Raw genomic sequence first — 27812 nt, forward strand, 5'->3', positions numbered from 1 at the left:
ATGCATCTTTTATGGAGCGGAGGGTATGAGGGTTGTGTCAATATCTGAGGACAAAGGGCTGCAGTTAATTATTATGTAGCTTGTTATGAGACATTCTGGGTTATATCACATTATATTATCCGCACCTCTGTTTTCTCACTTAGTTGAATTTTCAGTCGTCGCACATGGCATAGGCTATACAGACAACAACTTTTGGTTCATTAATTATTTAAAAGTCTTCATCCTGTCTGATGCACTTTTCTTTTCCTCCTAAATTAAATGCGCTCGAATGCACCAAGTCTTAAATTAACTTACAATGAACAAGGACTTAAGATGTACGAGGGGTATTTAAAGGCAACATGATATACGGAGAGCAGGATTGGCTGAGCGGCGTAGCAGTCACGTCGTGTTTCTCTGTTAGAGCCAATCAGCAGCAGAGGGCGGGGCCAGGCGGAGTGAAGTCATGACTGACGGACCAAAACTAAACAGCCTGCCGGTTAGCCAGCAGGTACAAAATCCACACATGCCCACGTTGACACACGGTACAGTTTGGTTACTTAGTACAGTTTTTTTCTGTTGTTGTTGTCTTAGTACAGTTGATTTGGGCAAACCAGGCTTTACACTGGTGGTTGTTTGTCTTTTTATTTATCCCACATTCGTATAACATGTGATTTAAGAAGTGAAACAAAAGCCAAAAATTCAAGAAAAAAGAACCACAGTCATGTGAGAGGGCATTAGAGGAACATTAGACCAACTTCATACTTAAAAAAAAAAAAAAAAAACACCAAAAAGAGACAGAAATTTGAAAATATAATATATTTTGGGAAGCTCTGTGGTAAAATATGAAACATGATACTGTCACTACATGAACTTACAACCCAGAAATGCTCTTATCTTCTATAGGAATAGTACAGGGATGTGATGTTTACAAAAAAATCACAAAGAAAAACACAAACTCGCCACTAAGTCACACACACTGTATCTCACATAAATATTGTGACAGTTGTCCCTCTTAATACAGTAGGTCTACAAATGCGGGCTAATGTGTGAGCTACTCCCACAGAAACGCGTGGACGCGCACGGCGAAGAGTGGTCCTGATGCTGAGGGGCGTGCGCGCGCATTACATCACTTCTCTCCTGCGTGATTGGCTGAAGGTCAACTGATTCGCCTGCCGTGGCTTCCGAAGCGAGCCCAAACATCCCACCGCAGCGTCGGAACAATCTCACCATCACCAGCTCCCGTTTTGCTTTCAATTCAGCCCGTTTTTTATTTTAGATTATTATTTTTACTATTATTCCCCGTCGCTGTTGGCTTCGAGGATGGCGGAGAGCGAGGCAGACACGCCGAGCACGCCGATTGAGTTTGAGAGCAAATACTTCGAGTTTGATGGAGTGCGGCTCCCACCCTTCTGCAGGGGGAAGATGGAGGAGATTGCCAACTTCTCCCTCAGAAGTAGCGACATATGGATTGTCACCTACCCCAAGTCAGGTAACCCGGTGCATCATCCTCCGGAGGCTGTGCGTGTTTGTCTCCTTCATGGCTGACATCCCGCTCTGTGCTGCAGCGGCGGTCATTAAAGTTTCAGCCAATCTAATGGGAATAACACTCTCTGCATTGGTTTGACTGTGCAGAGATGTGTGCACAGCGATAGAATAATAATAATAATAATAATACCCCGCACTTCATGTTGCACACGTAGTACTGATCATAATTGGCGTTCGAGTCGCGAAGCAGGCCGCCCTTCATTTTGAAACTTGCACGGTGCCTGTTTTCTAATATTTATGGCTTCATTTCGCTTGTGCAGCCTTACTTCATTTTCACAGGCCTCTGCCTTTTGCAAGAAGCAGCTTAGCCTGTTTCAGCAGCCGACACCACAATCAGATGTCAACAAACGGAGGTTGATCAGTGAGACAGGAAAAGCCCCAGTGCATCAATTAGCCCACATCATGCGTGCCTGGCCTCGTTCACCCCTGTTTCCCAACGCTGCCCAGTCCGAGCTGCCCTCAGTTTTGTCTGCTCTCCACACGGAGATGCCAGTCAATGTTTACATTCGGCGTCAGACTGTCATTGCGCAGCGCTGCTGCAAGCAGGCTGACGTGCTCGGTGCCAAGTGTGTGCAGGGTGGGTCTGGTCATGTGACGGCTAATGGGCAGATGAAGCTCTCCTTTGCACAACATGCACAGGGAAAAGTGATGTGCTCTTTATGCAAATAATCTATTACTTCTTGGATCAGTGGCAGCATTGCTTGTTATTAACATCTGCATCAGGAAATAAAAGGTGACAATGACCTCTAAGTGGTGATTCCTCATGAGGCAGACAACCAGCTATTAACTAAATCAGTGGTGCTTAAGGAAAGTCAGTAACCTGTGCATCCATGCCTTAAGACACACAACTTTCATGAACCCTAAAACCAAGTTGATCCGACTTGTGATGTAGGCCTGTGTCATGAATTCATGTTGTAAGGATTTATATCGGCCTGGAAGACATGGGCAAACCCTTTCCTGCAGATTCAGGTGGATACACCTTTAAAAAAATGTCTTAACGAGTCATTTTGTCTAATATTTAGTCTTTAAATCCCCGTTTTTCTTACAACAAATGACAAAAGTTGGAGGCATGCCATGTGTTTCCGTTGCAGTTTCATGTACTGTATTTCAGGATTATTTCTTGGAACAAGTGTAAATGTGTTGAAACCGGGCAGAATAAGGCAGATCATCCCACTGGGATCAAGAAAATGACAATTCAAGAACAGCTGATGAGCACTGGAAACAACTGGGAGAGCTGCATCCCACTGGCAGATATTTTGCACTTATTGTGTAGAAAAACACGATTTTAAAACTGAATATAACACTAAATAATTGATAAGGCAGAGATTTCTTTGCAGTGCAGACCGAGTTTGGTGGGTTTAACATCCACTACATCCCTGTATTTGAATCTCAAAGGTCCAAAGGAATCCCTCATTTTAACATTTGTATGCCTGGAAGACGCATGCAAATACTAATGTAATGGTTCTAAAAGCAGGCAAATTTAATCTTGCAGCATCTTTTTTGCAGCACACTGCGTTAGATAGTCTGCTATATGACACTGTGAGAGAAAACTCGGCTCTCCTGTGTGTAGCAGACCGTGCAACTATGAGGATTTTGCCCTGTAAGCAGTATTTTTTCTGCTGGCTTACTCTCCTTCCTCAGCATCCAGAAAGGCCTGGCTAACTGGATTCAGACATAAATAAATTACTCTCTCCTATCACTGCCATGCTAACACTTTCTTTTCACTCTGACTGGAAAGACAAGTGATTCAAATTAAAATTATGGAATAGACTGGGGAGAAATTAACAGTTCATTTCCAAACATCCATAAAAAAACAACATGAGAATTCAATTATGAGTCAATAAACATAAATGGAATGCAAGGCAAAAAATAAATCACTGTGATTAGGTGGGAGTAATAAAATGTAAAGATAGAAAAACAGATGCATCTGTCCAAAATTCATAAAAATCAGGTGTGTGGGGTCTGAGGTATCATGCTGTTGAATGATGGATGGATGGACAGACTTCATTACACACAGGATAATAATCATTATTATAATTTAATATCAATATTGAAGGCATTAATTAATGGAATAGGCATTAGTATTACTGGCATTTTGTCAACTTTGGATTCTGGTGATGGCATTCCTTTCAAAAGTATGCTTAAATCTAGTGTTGTCACTGTTTTTGTTTTGTATTTTTAACATGGTGGATGGCTCATTTTGGCGCTGAACTGTCTAACTTTGTCAGATAACCTTCTGATTCCAGTTATTTTCTCATTTACAATGATGGATAATTCAATGTTTCATAAAAGCGAGCTGTGAACTCAGCAAACTGATCTCGTATAAAGAGGACATGGCCAAGTCAGCCAACATCATCACCGGTTTCACAGCTCGTCTCTGAAAAGGCCACAGCACAGCGGGTGAAAACCTTTCTCCGGTTTTGTTAAAGGACATGTTTAGAAAGACGAATGCTGCCAAAATCTCTGTCTTAACAACTCGCTTGTCTTTTATTCCGAGTTAAAGTCTTATTTTTCTTAAAACAAAGTAAAGAAAATACCTGTGATATGAGATAATCACTTGTTGCAAATGCTAATCAACTTGTTTCCAGAATTGTCTTGAATCAAGTGTCGTCTTTTCGATGCTAGTGGGTCGATCTGCTCCATTCTGCAAAGAATAAAATGTGGTCATTTTACGTTTCTGCAAATCAACAAATACGCTGAAATATCAACGTTTCTGTGGCAAAAATATGTTACCTATCAAGACTTACATCCAATGTGATGGAGCCTGTGTCAGTGTCACGTGACTGTAAAGAAACGGTTAGGAAAAGGTAGGTGGTCGTGGTTAAGGTTAGGAAAAGGTCATGGTTAACATTATATTAGCTAATGCACGAACGTCAGCTAAAAACAAACCTGGCTCTCACTTGACGCAGGACTCCAACCTCAGTCTGCAGAATCAAAGTCCTGTTTATTGTGCCGTCCACCACCACTTCTCTCTCCTAACACATTTTTTTGTGCTCAATTTAGACTGCATCTGCCCAGTTTCAGCATATTTGCACTTCTTCCCAGAAAAATTCCTGAAACAAGCGAAGCTGCATTGGAAACAAGTGGGATTATGTCATCCTGCTGGAAGATTGTCTACCTTTTCTTTTGAGAAAAACTAAATTTTAAGACTGAATATGATACTAAATGACTCGTTAAGACAGCTTATTTTGCAGCGTATCCACTTTTTTACTTGCAGGAAATGGCTTGCCTGTATTTTCCAGGCTGATGTAAATCTCCACAGCATAAATTCACAACATAAATTATAAATTGGATCAAGTTGCTTAAGGTTTTGTCAAGGTTAGGATACATAAATTACTGGCTTTTTTGAAGAATAATGGATTTTATGCGATGCCGCATGCCTTATGATGGAGGTCACTGTCGTCTTTCTGTTAAGTATGAGATGAAATGACTTGTTAAGACGGAGAGTTTTTGCAGTGTGGAGGACCTGCACTGATGGAAACCTCACAAAAACAAGACGACATCTTGAAAAATGCACGGCCACCGAGGCAATCACAGTTTATTTTTAGTTTTTAAGAAGTTGTTAGAAAAATACAGAGGTTTGCTCAGCAGAGGAAAAGTTCAAGGTAAAGCTAAAAGCCCAGTTTTAGCTCTCCCTGCCTCCTGTCTCCTTCCCTCTGCTCAGCGCTCGCTCTTCTGTTGCCAGCTGATGCAGAGGCAAAGGAAGCACATGGCAGGCCACATGCTCATGCTGGGACGCCATTGGTTCACGCACGCCAACCTTGACCAATGGGATTAAGGCTATCCTGTAATCCAAGAGGTTAGGAGAAACGATATTTCTTCCTTAAAAGTTTAAATTAGTGATGATTCAGAGCATTTGGAGAATAGAGATGTAGAGATCAGAGGAGTGTGAGATCATGAAATACTGAGAGAGAGGGACTGATAGAGGGGGTGGTGGAAGGGTGTGTGTGTGTGTGTGTGTGTGTGTCATGAAGGGGATTCGGCCTTTAGTCTGTAATGACGGTGCATTTATGACCGGGCCTCTAAGTGTTTTGTCCTCAGCCATACGCCCAGTCATGTCTCTGCACAGGGCTGAACATGTAGTGCACCTGCACAAATACACACTACACACATTTACACACACATGCACACACACACTCACAAATTATGTGCTCTGGGACACGGCGCCCGTCACTGAGGGTCAGTTTTCGTCAGAAGCACAGAGAACACCTTCTTCTGTGGATTCAGGCTGCATGCTGTCAAATGAAAATTAAGTGAATTTAAATGATTTTAAACACCCTGTCCAACCAGAATGGCAGCACTATGCCACTTTTATAATGTACAGTAGCCTCCAAGGGACAATCTAGTTCGGTTCAAAGCCTTATTTCCCCACAGCTGAACCTCGGTGGTCACGGCTCATTTTTTCAATGTTTCAGTGAAACCAACACTGGAGCACAACTTGCTTGTGCTAAAAAAAAGCCTTGTTCTTTGCTGAGAAAGTAAAATGTGAGGAGATAATTTGCAAAAAAATGTAGCACCAGATGGATTAATTTCTGCAAAGCATGTGCCTTTTTTCAAGATCATATAAATAAATAAATAAAAAAATGTACATATATATAACCAATATTGGCTATTGCAGTTAATTTGGGGATTTAGGCCATGTCATGTGGAGCATTACATTTAACAGTTAGCACTTTTTTTTTTTTTTTTTTTTTTTTTTTTTTAGGAATGGTATTTATCTGTTTTTGCAAATGAACTCTTCATATACATTTTGGAAAAAATACGAATCAATCAGTGTTAAAAAAAAATGCATGTAATACATTCTCAAAAGTCTAAAATAGAGATATGTAACAAAACAATATTTTGCCATCATGCCAGCAATAATTTTTGTAAAAGTAAGTTTCTTTTTTTCAGTTGTTGATACTCCATTTTGGAGTGACGCTCTTCAAGAGTTGATTTGATGATATTTGTCAGACATAAAGCTAAAAAAAAAAAAACCCTTTTGGTAACACTTTACAATAAGAGTACAACAATTAATGTTAGTTAATGCCGTAATAAACGTTAAGTAACAGGTAATAAACATTAAGTAACAGTTAACTAACTGTTAACTAATGTGTATAAGAATCATGTACTAATGATGTTCATGCTAAAGGTATTAATTTATATGTTATTTAAGGGTTATTGTAGATATTATTAACATTAGTAAATGTCATAATAATCATTAAATAACAGTTAATTAACCATTACGGCATTAACTAACGTTAACTAATGTTAATTGTTGTACTCTTATTATAAAGTTACCAACCTTTAATCTCATTTCAGCTTTTATTTTCTAGTAGCAGCTGATGCTTTACTTGTGAGATTGATAATTTAAGCTTGTTATAATGCTTTATGTAACTGATACTAATGAGAGCATTTTTTTCCAGCTCATGATACTGTACATTTTGGGAACTGTGAGATTTCCTAGCAAACTGTCCAAGGCCTAATTTAAGCGCAGACAGTCCTGTGGCTGTGCAGGCGATGATATGCATCTTTTTTCCCTCTTATAATTAGTCTTTGTCAGATCGACCCGTGTGTAACATGTGGACGTGCTCGCAGGCTGGTATTAAATAGCTGGTGAGGACATTGATCAGGGTCACTGATATCATGCTGGATCTTTACCGTTCCCCCTGGTTACTGATAGAGACCGGTGCCCTTCAAGTTTAGTCTTACATGTGGGTCGTGCCTGCATCTGATATCGGCCCACGGGCGGATGGGTGTGGGATGTGGGGCGGGATGGCCACATTAAAGGAGCATTTGCAAAGCAGAAAGAGTCACAGGGCCAACATTAGAAACACTGACGTGACTGAGAAGGGAAGGGAATGAGGCTAAAGGTGCAGTTAACATAATATCAGCATTTTTGATTTCTTGGCGCCATATAGCCAGTTTTTGCAGTTTGGCATCATAATGTGGTGTTTTAAAAATATACCTGTTGGCCTGATTGGAGGGTTTATGCTGTTTACTTGTTTATTTGTCAAGAACCATGCAATACAATACAATAAATGTATTGTGCCAGATACACTGTGGCTAAAAAACTCGTTCCCGGGCAGAAGGCCAACGGTGCACAATGTGGAAGCAGAGTAGAAAAACACACTCAGGTATTAAAAATACAGTTACATCAACCTACACAGGTCAGCAGCCGTGGGTACCTGCCACCTGCAACATGATAACTTGTTATTCCCTGTACCTGCAGCTTTCATTTTGTCCTTTTTATGTCCTTTTGATTCCAATCCCCACATGAGTATCATTGACTGCAGTAGCCGATTGATTAGAGATGCAGACACCACCCGCTCTGCCATCCAATGCAGACGAAATGCGTTTGAGCTTGGAAACTCCCAGAGGAGATTTCACTGCAAATAAATCAACCAATAAATAAATAAAAACTACAACCTCCATCTCAACAAGTCGTCTCAAAATCCCTCTTTTCTTCAAACAAGGTAAAAAAAAAAAAAATCTGTGTGTGTTTCCAGGATTTTCTTGAATCGTGACACTTTCTAGATCCTAAATGCTGATCTGCCTTCTTCTGCCTTGTTTCAACATTTTTATGCGACCAGAAAAATTCATGAAGCAAGTGAAACTGCACTGGAAACAAGTGGGATTATCTCGTCATGCTGGCAGATTTTTTCACTTGTTTTAAGAAAAAAAAAAAAAAAAAAAAAAAAAAAAAAACGATTTTGAAATTAAATGACTTGCTAAGATTGAAACTTTTAGCAGTGTTAACGAAAGAGAAAAAGTATTTAGCACCCAGAAAAAGGTTTCGCTGACCAGATAAAGTCTCTGTCTGGCTTTGCCCTCCTTCTCATGCAAAACAACAGAGCAGTAAAACAGATCCTGGTGTCACTTGCATTTTGTTTGATTTTTGTTCACTGCTTTTTTGTGCAAAGTTTCCACTTTCTCTGTCCTCTTCTTGTTCTCTTACGTCTCTGTTTTGCTGCTGTCCCTTGCCCCCCCCCCCACAGGTACCAGTCTGCTACAGGAGGTAGTGTATCTCGTGAGCCAGGGAGCCGACCCCGATGAGATCGGCCTCATGAACATCGACGAGCAGCTGCCTGTTTTGGAGTATCCTCAACCTGGCCTGGATATCATACAGGTATTATAAATAAATTATGCTGGATTAACATTTGGCGATAAGATTTATTCAGATGTACATTTCCTCTCGCCACTTTATGCACTTTTCAAAGTTGCTTTCAACGCTAATCAAGTTGTCTGGAAAATGTTCATGACTCAATTGTCATTTTCTTTATCCTAGTGGGCTAATCTGCCTTATTCTGCCTTTCTTCAACATATTTCCCACAAGCAGCATTCTGAAACAAGTGAAACTGCACCCCACTGGAAGATTTGCTTTAATTTTTTTTGAAGAAAAACAAAGATTTTAACACTGAATATGAGACTAAATGACTAAAGATGAAGATTTTTTGCCGTGTACGACTTTCTCAGCATGTCCAAGAGCATGTTATACTACAACTAGAGTAAAGTTTTCACCTGACACCAGCAATATTTTATGCAACACCATGTGCTATTATGAAAAACTGTAATGGAGGAGAGATGTGATGATTAAGTTACATGACCAACGTGAGGAGAGAAAGTGCATCGTGTTCAGACGGGGCATTCGGCATTTTTCTCTATAAACACAAGAAAGAAATTCTGCATGGTGGAGGGCTTGCAAGTGATAACTTAAATAAAACATCTCTTATCAGCCTCACAAGCGGTTTTAAAGATGAACCTGCAGTGCTATGAAGGAATCATAGGCTGTCATCAGTGAACTTAAAGTTCAAAGTGAGGCCTGTAGTTCAGAATCAGCAAGTTACCTTTTGGTGACTAAGCGGAATATATCAATTTTGACTATCACAAGGAGATGGATTTTCACTTTTTTTGCGGGGGGGGGGGGTTGTATAGAGAAGTTATTCTATTCTTGCAACAGCAAGAGTGGAATAAGAAGTGTACAAGTGCAGATGTTAGTTGTTGCATACACTACGCAGCTGCAACTGTTTCCTCTGTATTCATTTAGCGGTGGTGCAACACCAAGGAGATTGCCTCCACTGCAACAGGAAACGTAACATCAGAGTAAACACTGTACTTGTGTCTCACTATTGTGCAGAACTATGGTCCAGTATTTTAAAAGTAATGATAATGTTTTGATCACACTTTGATCAAACATTTATCCTAGAAATTCATCTTGAATCATAACCAAATATGGGATATGGAACAAAAGTAGAATTGAAATAGGTGCTGCTTTATTTATACATTTTAATCATTAGGTTCAGTCTGATCATATTCCAGGAACTGTATAAACGTGTCTCATATTTCCTTAAATTTAGAGGTGGAAATTTCTATTACTGGACTGGCGACCTATCCAGGGTGTCTCACTGCCTTCGCCCTATGTGCGCTGGGATTGGCTCCAGCACCGCCCCGCGACCCTAGTGAGGATAAGCGGTTTAGAAGATGAATGAATGAATGAAATTTCTATTACTTTTTCAGCTGGAACAGGTGTAAAAATGTCTTCAAGGTCCAGAATGTGAATGTGCCTGATAGAAAACAGAGGAAAGGCAACAAAAGCCGACCTGGAGACATTAGAGTCATTGTCAAAATTGTCACAAAGTGCCATAAAAGAAATCACTGGACACAAATGCAGATAAAATGTCCAGGCATTTCCACCGACACTGAACGACTCTTGCAGTACCAGCCAAAGAATTCACTTGTTGCACCTAAATCTCAAATTAAATTGAGTTCTTGATCTTGGCAGCATAAGCTTAGGATTTGGAATCAAGACTCTACCTGTGTTACTTTTAAGGTTCTGGCTAAAAAATTGATAAATGATGATGGTGGAAATCCCAGATCAGGATCACCACCAGAATCCCAACAGGTGTCTCTTCTCCCAAGATCAGTATTGTCCAGCAAATTTAGCTGAAATCTGAGAAATGACAGACAAAACTCCAAGAAATGGGAGCAGATATTGCGTGTATGAACACTCAGAGCCGTCAGCGCCTGTCAGAAAGGTGGCAGTGTGCAGGTGGAAGTGAGTGACAGGCTGTAGATTGCAGTGATGACTCCTCTGTGTCTCCCCAGGAGCTGACGTCCCCCCGTCTGATCAAAAGCCATCTGCCCTACCGCTTCCTGCCCACAGCCATGCACAACGGAGAGGCCAAGGTCAGCCCACAGCGAGCACACAACGCTCACAGAGACTCCTAAGCAAACATCTGTCAATATTTTGAGGTTTAAGTCAAACTGCACTCTGTTTTTGGTAAAAAATTTGAGCTCAATATGAGTTTTATTAAAAGCGAGGCATCACATCTGATTTTACAGCTGATAGATGACACAAATTCAATTCAGAAAAAACCCCCATCTCATTTCAAATTGATGACCAAGGACTTTTGAAAATCACAATTTTTAATTTTTAATTTTTGAAAGGTTTGAACAGGCTGAACTCTCATGAAACCGACATGGCCTAAGGACAGTTTTGAGTTTTAATTAACATCTCTCAGAGAAGGGGCTCGACTGGCGGCAGAAACAATCTCACGGGTTTGAGTTGAATCTCAAAAACGAAGCCAAGAACCACAGAAAGACTATGAAGCATGAGTGAAGGAACAAAAGGGACGTTGCTTTGTTTGCCTAGTGCTCTTGCTACAAACTAAAACTGATTGTTTTGTGGCGATTACGTCCTTGAACACAAAAAAAGCCCCAAAAAAACTCTGCACCCCCACTCAACCTTGTGGGACGGTGCTGCATTCAATGTGACTGCTGTTGTGTCAATGATGGCCCTAAATAAATTAAACAAGTGTCATGACGTCTGTATTTCATTGACATTTTCTTCTTTGTCATTCAAGTTTGCCAGTTATCTAACTTGCGCTCTGAAAAAAAAAAAAGTCTCTGAACTCAACCAATGAGATAAATCCCTTCCTGCCGAGCAGCTATGACTCACAGAAACGTTTGCATGAATAAAGCTCTCATCTGCATCTTATAAAGGACTACATAAATGGTGGTGGTGGGAGCTCTGGTTTCCTCCCACAGTCCAAAGACCTGCAGGTCGGGTGAATTGGAGATACTAAATTAACCCCTATGTTTCCCCTTCCTTCTGCCCAACGAGTTCTGGGTTAGGCTCCAGCACGCCCCGCGACCCTTATGAGGAAAAGCTCTTTGGAAAATGAATGAACGAATGTTTAGTTCAAATGAAATTGCAAAAACAACCCAAATGTACAAAGTTGTACCCATAGAGCCTGAAATGGAGTAGAACAGACTTTCCCGTTGTGTCAAAAGTAGAGGTCGCCTTGCGTTGACCCTGAAACTGTTCAGTTCAACACAAAATGCTGAACACTTTGATATAGAGAAAAACTGGGACAATTTAGTCGTGAATGTCAAAAACTGGGACATTTTATTGGTTTCACAGCTATTTGTCAGGACTCGGGACACCCCAGCTTGACTGGAACAATCCCGGACAAAACAGGACGTCTAGTCACCATAAACTAACCACAAACGCCATTTTATTTTGAGCGGACCACAGAAAATAGCTCCATGACTGTTCTGCTCCATTCAGGTTCTGTGGCTGCAGCAACATCATGACACACGATGCTAACGTTATGCGCCAAACCCTGCTGGGTGGTGCGGTTTCCCTCCAGGTGATCTACATGGCGCGCAACCCTAAGGACCTGGTGGTGTCGTACTACCAGTTCCACCGCTCTCTCAGGACCATGAGCTACCGGGGAACCTTCCAGGAGTTCTGCCGGCGCTTCATGAACGACAAGTGTAAGTGCCAGAGGAGGGCGACCCAGTGACCGCGCGACTGACCTCTTGTTCCATCTCCGACTCTGCAGATTACGCCTGTCTGACCCAGTTTCTGTCTCTCTCTCTCTCTCTCTCTGTCTGTCTGTCTGTCTCCCCTGAAGTGGGATACGGCTCCTGGTTTGAACACGTTCAGGAATTCTGGGAGCACCGTATGGACTCCAACGTCCTCTTTTTGAAATATGAAGACATGTACAAGGTAACACTGCCAATAGTATTTTCTCTTACGCTCTTACGTCTCCTTTGGCCCACTAGCTTTTATCTCAACATTATGTAACCCCAGTTCTTGACCTTGTAGCCTGGATGGTGACAGTTTGAAGACCAGAGGAGCCGGCTCGTTGACCAGAGGGTTATCACTTTTGTTTTTTATGTGGTGAAGTGAATTAGTAACCTGCTCAGGTGGAGAAGTGGGAGACTGTGGTGTTGAATTTATCTTTATCTTATCCTATTTTATTTATTTATCAACAGTAAATCGTTAAAAAAAAATAAGACAGCAAGATGAAATTTACAGTAGCGGTAAGAAAGCATTAAACTGTGTCTCTCGTGGTGGCCACCATGTCAGATTAGGCATTCGTAGTGACATAAATTCTTGCCATGCCTTGAGGCCACACTACATGTCGGACCCCAGCCAATCTCCACTTGGCGTCTTTCTCTAGGAGCTGTGAAGAAATTAACAGCATGACAGTCAAGCACTCCAGCTGTAGAAGGTGTCACAATAGTGGACAAAAGCCAAAAACATTTACTTAGTGAGCTTGTCGTTGGCCATCCGGACAACAAATTTCAGTTCCTGGAGCATATCGATTACAGTTGCCTGGCCGTTATACCTGAACTTTGCACGATACTGGAAATTTGGCAGCCGTCAGAATATTGTGTCAAAACTGGACTGAATTCATATAGCCTGAGTCGGACATTAGAGGATTTTAGAAGAAAGGAGCAAAGTTACACTGCAAAAAAAGCCTCAAATTCAATGTTTTTTGGGTGTGCATTCTTACTTTCAATTTTTTCTTAAAGCAGGTGAAGGAAAATGCCAGTGGGACAAGATGATACAGATGTTTTCAATGCAGTTTCACTCATTTGAGAAGTAAAAATCTTGAAACCAGGTAGAATAAGGCAGATCAGCCCACTAGGATCAAGAAAATGACACTTGGTTTAAGAAAATTATAGAAACAAGTGGGATTTTTTTGTTTTGTTTTTGTACCTTGTTTGAAGAAAAGCAAGATTTTAACACTGAATATGAGACAAAATGACTTGTTAAGATGGAGATTTTTTTTTGCGGGAAACTGAAGGTAAACTGAGAATTCACATCTAGCAGCCGCCCAGTCAGCTAACTGTTGGCTCCGAGGCAATTTCACTGGGACAGTTTGGGGCTAAGTGCCTTGCTCAATAACAACTGGACACATCAACTTGGTGCAATGAGGGAGGAAGCGTGTTTACCATTCAATTTCCACGCAGAGATTTTGCTTAAATGTGTGGAGCTGCAAGAAGAACAGCATGTTTACCCAGCAAACCCACTGACACACCATCAATAAAACCCTACTATGTATTCCTGTCCCTTGCACCAGCTATCTTATCTATATTACGACAAACACCCCCCCTAAAAGCGAGCCTTTTCCCCCTTTCCTGCTGTAATCGAACGTAACCTCATGTCTCATAACTCTCCAAGCAACGTGGCAGCCAGAACTATCTGCTGCACCGAAATCCTGCGGGCAAACTCTTTAGTCACAGAAACAGAGAAAAATAGGTAAAATCAATATAAGCTGTTTGCTTGTCCAAAGGTCCCTTTACATTATCTGGTCTTATCACATATATGAGGCACACACACACACACACACACACACACACACACACACACACACGTATCCCTTGCTTTCATAGATGGGCTTTTCTTAGAAGTAAATAGATTTGAGAGGAGTCGGTTAGTCCAATAAAGCCACTCGCTGTCAATTAGTCACTGCTTTTGTTTTTTTGCAGTGTTCAGATTAAGTCATTTTTAAAAATATATTGAGTGTAAATGACAAACAACAGAAAAAGGGTGTCAGGTGTTCATGCTGGTCTTATGTAGCAGTAGTAGTATTTTTATTCAGTCATCACACACAGTATAGTAAGTATAAACAGTACAGTATATAATCTGTTACACAATAAATATAAACTTATGTGTTATATTTGATGTTACATAAATATAAAATATATGCTTATATATGCCTGACCTACATTTTTATCAGTTTATGCAAGCTTCCAGAAGTAAAACAATAATGATAAATAAAATAAATGCATGCTTTTAACCCTCAAAAATAGCTTTATAAACCATCTTTTTGAAAACCAAAAGCAAGCTACACATTTTTGAATTTAAATTTAGCATTATTCCATAATTTCACCCCAACAATAGAAATACATCTCAGTTTAGTCTCTCTCTCTCTTTTTTTTTTTTTTTGTTGTATGATACACTTAGAAACATCACTCAAATAATATTTGCACATCTGTATTGAAAAAAAAACAAAACAAAAAACATTATGCACAATCTGGCAGGGACTTTGTTTTAGCTCTGAACATAATTTGGATTATTTTATAATACACAAATCATGTACAGTGGATGATCATAGTAACCAGCCTCATTAATAATACTTATGGCTCTTTTTTTTTGATAATACCATTGAATTTATATTTTTATATATTTGTATATGGAATTTATCGTCATTTTAAAGGTTGAACCCCCAAAACTGGATCATGATGCAATTTTGTTGCAGGAAAGTACAAACTCTTGTGATTTTTAAATATTTCTTAAATATATTATATATTTTTAAATATATATTTAACATGTTTCAAGATTTTTAAATTTGCTTTATATTTTAAAAAAAAATATTTTCATATAATTTTTTAAAATTTACTTTGCCTGTTTCTTACTTTGTAGAAGGGCAACTACTTAACTTTTTTGTCATTTTTTTTTTTTTGCATTTTTATTACTTATTGCTAATGACTACTTTTAAAAATCAGACAGTCTGCACTTTCTGACAAAAAAACCATCTTTATAGGTCAATGTTGAGATTTTTAAATATTGCTCAAGACAAATAAAGGGAATTTAGTGCTTTGGTGACGCTATACAAGTTCACTGGGTTCAAAGAGGAGCAGCAGTGAAAGTTAAACATGTGAGCATCCAAGGCACACACACATGGACACACACACACACACACACACACACACACACACACACACATAGAAACTTGTGCTTTGTGTTGCTGGCACCATCAGCTGTGTGGAGCTGGTGTGTCTCCGCCTCTTGATGCCCCCGGCGTCACGTCGGCGCAGGGAGCTCGTCGCTCGGTGGGCGGAGGGTATTTGTGGAAACATAATCGGTTTTCTCAGAATCACTGGAGGATGCAGGAGAGATGCTGGTTTCTCGGTAGCATCGTTGCAGATGACATGATTTAAATGGTGCATTCCCAGTTATTCCCACTCCTGCATCATTCCTTGTATTACCATTAAACATCTTACATCATCTGAGGGTTAGTTATTATATGCCAGAGAAACTTCTTATTATATAGAATTTAATTTAGTCAATATTTTATCTGTATTTGATTGTTGTGTGGTGTATATACTTGTGTTTTTTCCAGATTTTTTTCTGTTATTTAAAATTTAATATTAATCTACACAGTATCCATGGTAACGGTGAATAACGGTGAATAATGGTGAATAATTTTACTGAGACCAGGCATGTATAGCCCACATCCTGAAGTGCTTTTAAGTGATAAATAACATCATCACTGAGTCTGCGTTGGAGCTGTGTGTGTTAACTAAACCGTCATCATCATCATCATCATCATCATCATCATCATCATCATCATCATCATCATCACAGCACAGACACTGCTGGCTGTCAGCTCTGTGAGTGATGTGTTCAGGAATCCAACAGGGTTTTTTATGAGCTGTGTTTTTATAGTTAAAGAAGGGATTAAACCCCGATTTTTTCTCCTGTCTTCCCTCCTCCCTTCCTCTCTTCTCTTCTCTGCTCCTGTCTTCTCTCCTCGCCTTTTCTCTCCTCTTGTCTCTTGTTCTGTCTTCTGTTCTCTCCTTCTCTCTTTCCTTCTCTTCTCTCCTCTTTTCTCATTTTCTCTCCTCTCCTTCTCTCTTCTATTCTCTGCCATCTTCTTTTGTTTCCTCTCCTCTCCTCTCCTCTCCTCTCCTCTCCTCTCCTCCTCTCTGCAGGACTTAGCGACGTTGGTGGAGCAGCTGGCCAGGTTCCTGGGTGTTTCGTGTGATAAGTCCCAGTTGGAGAGCATGGTGGAGAGCTGTAACCAGCTCATCGAGCAGTGCTGTAACTCTGAGGCTCTCTCCATCTGCAGAGGTAAGCAGCACAGAGAACGGAGAGAGAAAAAGCAGAAAACTGCTCTTTCTTTATGGCTCCTGATCAGCCACTGAACGCCCTGAGGTCCCAGTGAAGACCTGAGGTGCTGAGATGTGGGACGGCTCCCCGAACATCAGACAAACCAAATCTGTCTTAAAAACCCCTTTTTTCATTGTCCTTTTGTCTGACATGTTCTTTTATGCCATACTTATTTCATATGTCTTATTTTTGCTCTTGGTATCCATTAATAATTTGATAAGCATTTTGTGAGCTGCTGAACGTGATCAAATTGCTTCCTCAGCCTAAAACCAGCAGCCTAAAAACTCCCAAAGTTTTCATTTTATACCAATATAAAACAGAAAAGCAAGTAATTCTCAGCATTTATCAAGCTGTAGCCAGCGAATGTATGGGATTATTGACTAAAAGTTTTGCTTTGCTTGACTCAAATCAACTAGAATAGAGCAGAACTGAAACTAAACTGAGGCATAAAAGGCCTCGGGGAAGCATCTGAGAGAAAGAAAGGCAGAGAAAGCGGGGGAGGAGGGGAGGACTAATGTTGAGGTGAGCAGATGACGACATGGAGAGCACAGAGGAGGTTAACAAAGTCCATCACTCTGAGAGACGTTACATAAACGCTGATTCATGGCTGATTCACACCTGCAACACCGAGCCACCGGCGAACTTGTTACAAATCTATTTTAAGAAGACGTTTCAGCTCGGAGAGAAGATGGAAAAAACATATCAGTCACACACAAATCTGAAGGGTAATTTATAAAATTCAGAAATGAAAGACCCAGTGTGATGACGATGACATTTCTCAGGTCAATTTTAATTTAACCGAGGAAAATTGACCAGATTATTGTAACTGTCAGCTCTGTGGAAATTTGCTCCATGAAAAATAGTCTTCTTAAATTTGTAAGAGGTTACAAGAAAATGACCTGGAAATTAATTTAAAAAAAAAAAAATATATATATATATATATATATATAGAAAATGATAAGAAATCTATGGAAAAATATTTATATTGCCCTTAAATTTATAATGATTAGAATTATATATTTAAGAATGTTACAGGATTTTCTTTTTTTAGGTAATTTTCTTTCATTCATTCTTTGTTTGTTTCTTTCTTTCTAATTTCTAGGATTTTTTGTTGTCGCTTAATTTCAGGTAATTTCCGAGTTTTTTTTTTTTTTTTTTTACTTTTCTTTCTTTTTCTTTTTTGTTTTTTTTGTCTTTTTTCTTCTTATTTTTTCAGCTAGTTTTTCCTCATTTCTGTCTTCCTTACTTTGCTCTCTCTCTCTCTTTTTTTCTTTTCTTTTTCCTTTTATAGCTAATTTCCAGGTTATTTTCTTGTAACCTTTTATCAGTTTCTTAAAAAATTTCACCTTTATTGCTACGTTGCTCACTGCCTTTCCCCTCCCTGTTTTTGAAAGAAATCAAGCCAATTTGCTCAGGTTGCTAAGAAATAAATGCTTTCCACAGGTGTTTAAACACAAGAAATCTGATGTCCATCCAGGTTTCAAAGGGTTAATTGGTCAACAGTAAATACAGTAAATAGGGTTTCCCTTATTCTATCAAAAAAAAAAAAAAAAAAAAAAAAATCCAATCAGCCACCAGCCAAATAGACAAAATCACCATTGTTCCTTGGTTTTGAATCTCTACCACTTGATGTTTATTCCTCAAAGATAGAAATATTGGTATGCAGGGGATGGGCAACGATTTGGCCTACAAAGTTCACACTACCTAATGATAAACGAGGAAAGAATGCCTATTGTGCAAGACGTGAAACTCGGAGTCATCGCCGTTTTTATCCACAAACTCCATCAGAAGCCTCTCTCTCTCGTCTCCGGCTTGGACAAAACAAATCCGCCAAAATTCAGAAAGATTACTACGATTACGTAATGATGCAGAGAGAAACACAGGGATTGGACATGGGAATTAATCAAGACAACACGGGATTAGACCAGACAAAGCACATTGTTTTATCAAACTATTCTCTGAAGACAGATACAAAAAAAAGTAGTGTGTGAGGTTTGCAGCTGTAGAGGTCATTCAGGTTCATGGATCAGGAGTTACTTTAGGACACCGACCCGAGGAGCACACAGGGAGCGCGGGCTTTATGATATGGGACTGTATAATGTGTCACAACCTCCAAATGCAAAGATCCCATTCATGACTCAGCTGCTGCATCGTATAGCACAACAACGCCTGGGCTGGAATTAGATCAGCACGTGAGACCCAGAAAGTCATGACACAAGTTTCACAAGAAATTTTTTTGCCTCTTGCCTAACCTCAGCGGGATGTTTTTCCTCTTATTGCACACAAATACATCACACACACATCAGAAACTGAAGGCTGCACATGTGGAGAGAGCGCTTCTTAACCTCATAAATCAAGCCGGGACGTTCGGTCTCTAGACTAGACATGCTGAAAACATGCCGGGCACAATTACAATGTCAAAGTCAGAGATTTTAAAACCCCCTCGGGCTGCGAGAGTCAGTGAACCAGACAGTTTTAGAAGAAGATTGACTCGGTTTGCATGTTCAGTCAGGAAAACTGGATCAACAAAGGGTTGGCATAGCTTTCCACTCAATTAAGCTGCTTAATATTGTGATTCTGACATAATTAAAGTGGCATAATTCTGGTGTATTAAGACAGTTTGTGGATAAATCTGATAAAGAGCTGTTTTAAACTGGTTATTAGCGTGTGAGAGCCTAGTGTGCCAATACCCATATTTATTAATATTCTACATAATTCATCAGACCTGTATGTTCAAGTGCCTGAATGCTGTTTCTCCACCTCAGCAGCAAGTTATTATAGCACCTCTGTGTGGCTGAGTGGGGTAACTACACCTACATGACACGCTCAAAGTCCAGTTCTTATTGTTTTCTCACTCCACTTTGAGTTTTGTTTCAGTCTTTTTTTTTTATTTTTATCCATACTTAACCAGTTTTGAGTTTATTTATTTTTTATTTGAACATTTCTGTTTGGATTGTTTCTGTGCATGTCTGGTTTTCTGTGTCAGCTTTTTCTTCTGTTGTCCCATCTGATTTTTCTTGTAGTGCATGGAAGCCTTGTGTCTGGCCTGGTATAGGGTTTAACATACAGCTGACGGTCAGTATGATCTGTCACACACGTGCAACAGCAGGTGAGTCTACACGATGGTCACACTGCAGCTCAGAGTGTCTTTTAAAGTCTGATATTCGCCCCTTCTGTTTGATACGGGTTTTGATGCCTTTAGCACAGTGTGAACAGAAAGAAACACATGGACTCAGATCTTTTCCATTCTAAAATCATCTAAAATCATATTCAGGCAGTACTTTTTTGAAATGAATATCATTTTTACATCACTCCTCATGGGGCAGATCGTCACCCTCGAAGCCCTACGTCCACATGACACCTGGTTTCCTGATTTGGAAAGGTTCCTCTAGTTGATTTAATCAAAATGAAAATCAACAGGATACTGGAGAAAAATATCCTCACACTGGATTACAGCCCCCGACACTTTATTTGACTGCCCACGTGACGTTTCAATCCAACAGAGTCTTCATCGCGCAAATGATTCACATGACAGACCATAGGGTTTATATACAGACACTGAGTTTGATTTTATCACTGATTTTGTTTTTAACCTCAGTTTTTATGGCTAAATTTATTTTTGACTCATTTTTTTGTTTGTTTGAGCGGCTTCATTCTTATTTGATGTTGTGAAACTTGTTTTAACTTAATTTTTGTCCAAAGTTTTCTCTGTCTGACATTGTGCAGCACTTTGGGCAACACTTAATGTGCCATATAAATAAACTGACTTATGACCCATATAGGCAGGTCAGTCTTATTCAAACTTTTTTCCCCCCAAAAAATTATTGTATTGAAAAACTTCTTCTGCTAGTTATCTATTATGTATTTCTATACATTGGTCGATTGATTGTTGTTGTTTGGATGATTGCTGGATAGCCTAAGTGCTGCTTTTTGATCGTCAGTGTGATGTCTATATCTGCCCTATGAGCTGTCATGTGAATTATTTGCCTGTTGTGTTGAAACATCACAAAAGTAATTAAATTTCTCCTTCTATTTCCATATGTGTATCCATCCTCAACCTGCCCCCTCCCCACAAAAAAAAAAAAACACACACACATATGTACTGTCCACTGTCACTCTCAAAAACAGACAAAAGGAGCTGATCAGCAGCTGACACCGCAGCACTTAAGGTTTCCGTGTGATGGCCTATTTTTTACATTTCCACCCTGACCTACAGAGTCAGCAGCTCCTGGCAGGACAAATGGCTGTCGATGAGTCTGTTTGGATGATTGTACCGTGGCCTTTCAGCCGCAGGGGGTTTTCTCGCACCATCATGTCAGGAACATGAGTGTGAGTGTCGGGAGAACATACAGAACTAAGCCCACCTCCAGTATTCAGATAGCTCAAATGTAGGTGGTGTGAAGGTAATTAAATACCCGTCCGTACGCGTCCTATTTTGCTGTCTCGTCAGGCATCATGATTGCATCTGTTTGTCTCAGGTTTCGGTCGTGTAAGTGTGTACAGAATATGCTTTGGCAGCTCAGAAGTCAGGCCTTACTTACTCTATTTCACTCACATTCATGTCCAAAAAATGTAAAAAAAATAAAAAAATAAAAAAATTATCTGTTAAACTTAAAGGTGCTGCTTTCCATCCATCATGTGAATACCAAGGTTATTTTTCATTTGCTTTTATTTTTATTTCATTTAAAATTTTTGTTTTCGATTTCACTTTAGTTTTAATTGTAGTTATTTACAGATGATTCGCTAGTTTTTATTTTTTGAAAATGCTTAGTTTTAGTTTAGTTTTTCATTAGTTTCTGTGTTAGTTCTAGTCTTTTTTGTGATATGGGGTGCCTGTCGAGGGCAAGATTCACAAAAGTTAGTAAAAATATTGCATAATAAAAACTCTTTTGAAAGCTAAAGACATTTTTCGTATAATTTTAGTTTATTTTAGTTAACTTGTGAACACAATACAGTTTCAGTCTGTTATTTATTTATTTATTTATTTTGGCAAAGCCTCATTTTTGTTTTTACCTCAGTTAGAGTTTTTTTTCTCACATGTAGCTTATACTGAATGTATAGTGAATACTTGCCTATCATATCTTGCCGCAATGACCCTAAAACCATTAAAATCGTCCAAATTGAAAGGAAACTGTTTTTTGTTTTTTTTTCAGTTTGCCATTTTAAGATCTAGAAATCAAAGCTTGCAACTTGTAGCTGACTTTTGCTTGCATGTGTGTGTGCTCCCTGCAGGTCGCGTGGGTCTGTGGAAGGATATCTTCACAGTGTCGATGAACGACAAGTTCGATGCAGTGTACAGACAGAAGATGGGCAAGTCCGACCTGACCTTTGACTTTGGCCTGTGAGGATCGCCTGAGACGCCCCCCTCTCTGCCCGTCAGCCCCCACCGCCACTGATCAACTGCACCACAGTTGACAAACGCACGCCTCCTGCCAAGAAAGAAAAAAAAAAAAGTCACTACTTCGTCTTCATTCAGTCAGTAAATCAGTCACTCAATCAGTCGCAAGATTAATTGTACAGTCTAACAGTGGCATTACACTCCAAGACGTCTCCCACTTACAGTTTTCCTCCTTACTGATCAAGTCAGCAAATACCCACAATCACACATTTATCGATAAATCAACATGAATTTAGACTTTATTGATATTTCTCAATGAATAGTTAAACCAAACGACCCTCAGCCCTTACCTCCACAGTATGTACCCACCGCTGCATATGTATGTATGTATACTGAGTAGGATTTGACCGATATGGGGTTTTGAAGGCCGACTGTGATATTTTTAGACTGAGGTAGTCGCCGATATTTTGTGCCGATATCAAAATTCTTTAAAGTCCCCATGAAATGACCTCACATGACCTCTACTTCCTGAAAAGCAGAGCATCTTAAATGGGTGTAAACTAAAATCATCTGAACCAATAAAACCTCCGTGAATCTTGAAACATCCTCTCTCATCCACCTATCCCTTCAAATGAAACTGTGTCTCTCTCCCAACTCTGATTGGTTTGCATCTGTGAATGATCCTTCCCTGCACCATGTCCCGCCTAGACTTCCTGTCTCAACAGGAAATACAACAAATCAAGAAAGTAAGAGTCTATTTCATGGGGGTCTTTAAAGCGACAATAATTGAACTTAGAGTAAAACATTTCGCCGTTTAAACCATTTAGACTCAACTGAGGAAGCGTTATGGATGTGCACGTAATTTAGTACTGTGGTAGGTTGGCTGGCCAAAAACTTAACCATTAAATTACGTTCTTATTCTCTATTTTTTTTTTTTTAGTTGAGTCAGTTGAGTCTAGATGGTGTTCATCTAAATTGTCCTGTAATGACGTTTTTAGGGTTAACTGCTCTTCAGACCTCTGCATCCACTATGTGATAGGGAAACTCTTTATGGGGCAATTAAACTTAATGTGCAGAGAAACCATACCAAAGAACGATGAGACAGAACCGCCATCATATCGGAGGTGGATGACCCCGACTGGTCGAGACAATATCGGCCTGATATATTGGCAAAGCGGTACATCGGTCTAAGTGAGTGTTGAGTGCTTTAGCGATTCTTATATGCAGCAGTGGCTCCGAGCCAGGTAAATGCATGGAAGGTGACTGTATGTGGAGAAGCCAAAAGCTGTACAGAGCAAACTTGTCATGCCTAATTCAACACAGCAGTCAGACATCTCATTCAGCTGGGCAAAGTGTTGTGTTGTGATGAAGGAATCGCTGGCCTCATCGTTTTTGCTCACAGAGTTTTGTTAACGTGCTGTGGGATCCTCGTTTGAGTATGAGCTTTGTGTTTGTGAGTGTGTGTGCGTGTGTGTGTGTGTGTTAGAGAGAGCTTGTCATGTCATTGCTGAGCCATATCATCAGAGTAACTCTCCACCAGGGTTCCCGTACTCACTTACGCCCCTTTTCCACCAAAAGATTGAGAGGTCAAAGTTCTTGGGTCTTGTTTTTGGAAGAAGGTTCCTGGGTCAAAGCGAGGACCCAAAGCCCGAGGACATCAAACTTAGTGGAAATAAGCAGGAGTTGTCTAGTCATCCTGTGCGTGACTGACAACAGTAAAACAGCTGATGTTATAGTCTTAATTATTTACCACCTTGCTGCTGTGATGTTGCATTCGGATTTGGAGACGAGACATGCGAAGGTCGAAAGTGAGATTGAGGATGTTGGAAAAGCTAGAGCTGAGGTTGGGTCTGGGTTCGACTCTGACCCAGGCCCTTTGCTTCATGTCCTGCTCTGTCTCTGCCCGGTCTCCATTGTTTCTGTGTCTAATCAAGTCAGAAATGTCTCAAAAAATAATTTAAAGTAAAATATTAATACAGTGGCATAGGCAGGAGTTCTAGGCGTTGGAGGTTGGACGCTGAAAACAGCACTGGGTGTCCAAATTTGACGCTCAGGGACACAGTCCACATGCGGACCCTTATCAGGTTTAAGGCACTTTTCAAACATGTTGCTGAAACAAATGTCCTAAAACTGTCTTGATACAAGCCCTCATCTTGCCTGAAACTCTGATGGGATTCATAATAACGCTTACTAAATAAACCCTGATAACTGACTAAACCTAACTAATCCACACGGTCTGTGATCCTGAGCCTCAAATTCGGACACCCAAAGCTACCTCTGACGTCTCGAGCTCCTGTATTTGACGACTCAGGAGTGAGACCATGCTGGCTTTTACGTAGAATAATGGAGATCAACTGTGATGTGGAGTGCAATCGCATGGTACAGACGAACGGTATGTTTTTCTCTCAGTCGCTTGCCAAATCTCTAGATAGGGCGATCTTTTAATAATATGCTTGTGGTCGCCCACTAATGTAGTCAAAAACATAGAGGCTGAAACTTTTTGCGCTACTTGGGTTAATCAATCAGGGATGTCCAGCACTAAAAATCCACCTTGAGAGCCGCTCGGGTCTGGAAAAGTACGACCTTGATTGCAGGCATGGGGTCAGGAGCCGGTGGAAACAGGGCTAAGAGTCCCTGGTTCCTCAAAAGGAGACCAGCGGACAGCTCCTTTGGTGGAAAAGGGGGTTATTTGACATCAGATTCAAGGACTTTTCACAGAGATGTTTAGTGAAAGTCGAGAAAATCAAGAAATCCTGGTGTGGTCATTCACTTTTAAACTGCTGCTGTATCAACACAAATGTCCATCACAGCATTTTCCTCAGGATGTGAGGTGTTGATTCGAGGACTCGGAGAATGAGAGAAAGAGAGAGAGAGAGAGAGAGAGAGAGAGGCGTACTGATGAATTCGGGTGCTATATTTTAATTAAAAAAAAAAAAAGGCCCTTCATTCCTTTTGAGAAACGTTCAAGGCCTTATCTTCTCAAATACACATACTTTCAAGGATTTTTCCAGACCTGTCAGGAACCTGCCACCTCCTGTGTGTATAACCACTGTCGTCTGCGGTGGCTGGTGTTGTTTCAGGTCAGTCTCTCTCTCTTCTCCCCAGAAATGTCAGGTTTCAGCTGCAGGAGAGGGCGGAGTGTGAACTCCCTACCAGCATTATCTGTATTCTCCAACATCTACTGTAGTGTCACGACACCACTGGCAGTATCTGGAATTGCATAATTAACCGGAAGCATCAACGCAGCACTTAACAAACCCCGATATAGAGAGAGGGTCACGTCTTTCCCATATTGCCCAGAGCTTGTTTTCCCTGCGCTTCTTCTTCCTCCTCCTCCTCTTCCTCTGGTTCCACACACACAGTCCGGTCCCTGTGCTCTGCCAGACACTTGTGAATGTCTCTATTGTGTGGATGTAAACGACAAACCTCAGCAGACGCGCGTCACACAGGCTCTTAACCCTGCCACAGGTTTTACGACTGCTCCTCCTCTCATTGTTCTTTCAAAGTGTCACTCTGTTTACAACCGTCGGCAAGGCTTTCGACTGCCCCATCTCTACATGCAGGTGTTTTATAGTTTGTTTGGGTTTTATACATGCCTCTTTCTTTCTTTTTCCTTTTTTTCTGGACATCTTGCATTGTATTTTACATGCTTTGCTTGCTGGTTTATTAATAAAGTTGTGTCTTCAGGCAGTGTCTAATGAGTATGTTGTCCCTGTTTTTTTAGTCAAGTGTTCTTTTCAGTTCAAAATCTAATTAACAGGAGTACTGGAAGTGAATGGGGAAAAATTTGAAGTGTTTTGGGAAGTGGAATGAAAAGTTAACACCTCACTTGTTTTAGGCTGATTCATAAAAGGCTATACATCATACTGTAGTATAGGTAAACTTGTATTAAAATGTCAAAATGATTTAAGTTAGCCTTGACACCAACACTGTAAAAAAAAAATAATAATAATAATAAAAAATAAAAATCATATACAGTACAGGCCAAAAGTTTGGACACACCTTCTCATTCAATGCGTTTTCTTTATTTTCATGACTATTTACATTGTAGATTCTCACTGAAGGAATCAAAACTATGAATGGACACACGTGGAGTTATGTACTTAACAAAAAAAGGTGAAATAACTGAAAACATGTTTTATATTCTAGTTTCTTCAAAATAGCCACCCTTTGCTCTGATTACTGCTTTGCACACTCTTGGCATTCTCTCGATGAGCTTCAAGAGGTAGTCACCTGAAATGGTTTTCACTTCACAGGTGTGCCTTATCAGGGTTAATTAGTGGAATTTCTTGCTTTATCAATGGGGTTGGGACCATCAGTTGTGTTGTGCAGAAGTCAGGTTACTACACAGCCGACAGCCATATTGGACAACTGTTAAAATTCATATTATGGCAAGAACCAATCAGCTAACTAAAGAAAAACAAGTGGCCATCATTATTTTAAGAAATGAAGGTCAGTCAGTCCGGAAAATTGCAAAAACCTTAAATGTGTCCCCAAGTGGAGTCGCAAGTGGAGTTCATTTTCAGTATCTCCAAGGTCACACAGATGACACTTTCTATCCTCTTCTGGGAGAGAATGGAAGTTTGCAAGAGGCAATATCCCACATCTCAGCTGAGCAAACACACACGCACGCACGCACGCACGCACTCACACACACCTCTGTGCTCCTGTCAGGTTCAGGGTGACATAGTGCTCTAACTGGTAAATATTCTTAATCAGACTGTATATTCTTAATTTTGCTTTGGATAGTATTTCTTCTGACCATTTCTGTTCATAATCCTCAAATATTATTGCTTTAATTTGAAACACTAAATTAAAAAATTTATTTCTATACATGTACATATATATATTGAACACCTGCCCTGGCAAATATTGTTATAAACTCCCTTGCCCAAGCATAATTTTATGGAATATTTGTTTCATAAGTCAGGCATGTTGATAAATCTTTAAATCTAAAAGTATCTATACATAAATCTGCAGTATAAAAACTGCATTGCCCTTCAGTTCAGATACTTTGCTTTTTTCCTGTTTTTTGTTTGTTGTGGAACATGTAAATTGTCTTTTGTTGATATCGAAGGTCACCTACAGGGAAATCACAGGCTTCACTTGCACAACCGGACGGAGCGGTGCCAGTCAAGTCCGTCGCCATGGCAACTGCAGCGCGTTCTCCCGGCACTCTCCTGCGGAGTTTTACGCACGACTGCAAACGGACTGTACAGAAACTCCGGACAAAATAACCGAAAAAAGACTGAGAGACCAACAACCACACCTCCAGATTTAAGGAGAGACGGTAACTATGACACTTTTTCAACGCTTTCTAAGTCGTTTACAACCTGACAACAGTGAGAAAAGGTTCAGTATTTTGCGTCGAGAGATAATATGCCGTTTTGTTTTGAGTTTAACGTTCCAACGTACCTTCAAGTCTCATCATATATATATATATTTCAGCCTGGAAATATTTGAATTCAAAGGTAGTGAGATGTATTATTTGTATGTTATGTGGAGAGAAAATAGGAACACTTTTTTTTGTTTTTCAAAGTTAAATACGTTCTTTATTCAAGACCCTTCTTCTTCTTCTTCTTCTGCTAGCATCATTAACGTTAGCATAAAAGTTACCACCATAGAAATCGACTGATCCATTGATTTCTGTGGTTATGTGGTTATGTTCAGCATTTGATCATATATAAGGTCAGTGGGTTAAAGTGCTGAAAGTGTGGCAGTGTAGCTGTAAAATATCAAATGAATACATTTTTTTTTTTTTTTTTTTAAATTCTTATA

General features: G+C 40.0%; 1 protein-coding gene across 1 annotated transcript; it reads left to right on the plus strand.

Annotated features, from left to right (window-relative positions):
* The first annotated feature begins 1189 nt into the window (after nucleotides 1–1189).
* sult4a1 (sulfotransferase family 4A, member 1) lies at nucleotides 1190–25727 on the plus strand. Its single transcript, XM_030046414.1, has 7 exons — nucleotides 1190–1468; nucleotides 8502–8632; nucleotides 10609–10689; nucleotides 12156–12282; nucleotides 12423–12517; nucleotides 16519–16657; nucleotides 21929–25727. Exons 1-7 carry the CDS (start codon nucleotides 1300–1302, stop codon nucleotides 22039–22041), a joined length of 855 nt encoding a protein of 284 aa, XP_029902274.1. The 5' UTR covers nucleotides 1190–1299; the 3' UTR covers nucleotides 22042–25727.
* The last annotated feature ends 2085 nt before the right edge of the window (nucleotides 25728–27812 follow it).

This window comes from Myripristis murdjan, chromosome 23 (assembly GCF_902150065.1).
Source record: "Myripristis murdjan chromosome 23, fMyrMur1.1, whole genome shotgun sequence".
Taxonomy (NCBI): Eukaryota; Metazoa; Chordata; class Actinopteri; order Holocentriformes; family Holocentridae; genus Myripristis; species Myripristis murdjan.